Below are 239 nucleotides of genomic sequence, written 5' to 3'. Positions count from 1 at the left end.
TGCTGCATCATGGGCTTGGGGATGAGCGTCTCGAACACCAGGCTGTCCACGCATTTCTCCTTCAAGCCTGCAGACAGAGGAGGGCTGAGAGTCCCGCTCACGCCCCACGACACTGCGAGGTAGACGGAAGATGGGACAGGGATGAAGCCTCTCCGCCACACTGACCTTTGAGCGTCACGACGATGCTGGTCAGACCCCGTCGGCACAGTGGCAGCTCTGGTGGCTCTGAGTCCAGGATC

At 61.1% G+C, this 239-nt stretch overlaps 1 protein-coding gene across 1 annotated transcript in view; it reads right to left on the bottom strand.

Annotated features, from left to right (window-relative positions):
• Positions 1–239, bottom strand: part of LOC104516749 (neuron navigator 1-like) — a gene marked incomplete at its 5' end in the record, with an annotated part of 8,946 nt that overhangs the window by 2,825 nt on the left and 5,882 nt on the right. Inside the window, 2 exon segments of the mRNA XM_010161181.1 lie at positions 4–67; positions 166–239. The exon segment at positions 166–239 is cut by the window's right edge and continues 13 nt beyond it. Of these exon segments, the coding sequence (XP_010159483.1) occupies positions 4–67; positions 166–239 (138 nt within the window).

The sequence above is a fragment of the Eurypyga helias genome, unplaced genomic scaffold (assembly GCF_000690775.1).
Source record: "Eurypyga helias isolate BGI_N326 unplaced genomic scaffold, ASM69077v1 scaffold18831, whole genome shotgun sequence".
In the NCBI taxonomy this organism is placed as follows: Eukaryota; Metazoa; Chordata; class Aves; order Eurypygiformes; family Eurypygidae; genus Eurypyga; species Eurypyga helias.
The sequence above is the reverse complement of the archived record's forward strand: the minus strand, read 5'-3'. Positions and strand labels throughout refer to the sequence as shown.